This window comes from Chiloscyllium plagiosum, chromosome 46, assembly GCF_004010195.1.
Source record: "Chiloscyllium plagiosum isolate BGI_BamShark_2017 chromosome 46, ASM401019v2, whole genome shotgun sequence".
Lineage (NCBI taxonomy): Eukaryota > Metazoa > Chordata > Chondrichthyes > Orectolobiformes > Hemiscylliidae > Chiloscyllium > Chiloscyllium plagiosum.
This window is the reverse complement of record NC_057755.1, coordinates 3,231,648-3,232,460: the sequence shown is the minus strand read 5'-3', so window position 1 is coordinate 3,232,460 and position 813 is coordinate 3,231,648. Positions and strand designations below refer to the sequence as shown.

At 49.6% G+C, this 813-nt stretch overlaps 1 protein-coding gene across 1 annotated transcript in view; it reads right to left on the bottom strand.

The window, feature by feature from the left end:
- Positions 1 to 318: 318 nt before the first annotated feature.
- LOC122544063 (SWI/SNF-related matrix-associated actin-dependent regulator of chromatin subfamily B member 1-like) overlaps positions 319 to 813 on the bottom strand; it is an 8,295-nt gene continuing 7,800 nt past the window's right edge. The window contains exon 5 of the mRNA XM_043683058.1: positions 319 to 538. Coding sequence (XP_043538993.1) covers positions 334 to 538 — 205 coding nt within the window. The 3' untranslated portion in view covers positions 319 to 333. The remainder of the gene's footprint in view (positions 539 to 813) is intronic.

Below are 813 nucleotides of genomic sequence, written 5' to 3'. Positions count from 1 at the left end.
TTATTGCATTAATAATCCAGGGTGCAGCAGTGTAGGGTTATATTACTGGGTTAATAATGCAGGATACAGCCGTGTAGGGTTGTGTTATTGGGTTAATAATCTAGGGTACAATAGCGTCGGGTAATGTTACTGGGTTAATAATCCAGGGTGCATGTTTGTTGTGTTCTGTTGTCCCTTTTGAAGCTGTCTACTGCATGACCTGCCTCAAATCATGCAGGGATGCTTTTGATTTGCTCCTTGAATCCCCTGAATTTGTCGATCAGTCCTTAATCTGCTGCCAGTGCTTGCTCACTGCCCCCCAGTTCCCCGGAGTCACAGTCAGCAGTGGGGCAGTTATATGTGAATGTTGCTGGGAAGGCCTGTCCCACCCTGTGCTGGCCCAGACAGAGCTGGGACTGTAGTCCCATTACCATTCATGTTCCAGGTGAAGGTGTCCCGCAGCTTCTGCCCATCGATCTCCATGTCCAACCGGATCGGCACCAGGAGCTCAGGCTGGGCGGCGTTCTCATGGATAACCGCAGGATCGTGGTCATCAAAACTGCAGAAACGGAGTTGACAAAGAGAGAATAAGAGACAGAGTCCAACAGAGAGACTGATGTGTGGAAATAGAGGGGAGACAGAGAAGGTGGGAGATGGAAGACATCAAGAGAGGGAAGGGAGGGTTTGAGGTACATAGAGAAGGCAAGAAACAGAGAGAAAGGGGGTGAGAATAGAGAGAGAGAAGAGGGAGAGAGCGTGAGAACGCAAGAGAGACAGAAGGTGAAAGACAGAGAGAAAGAGCGGGAGAGAGATGGGAGAAAGAGACAGAGAGAC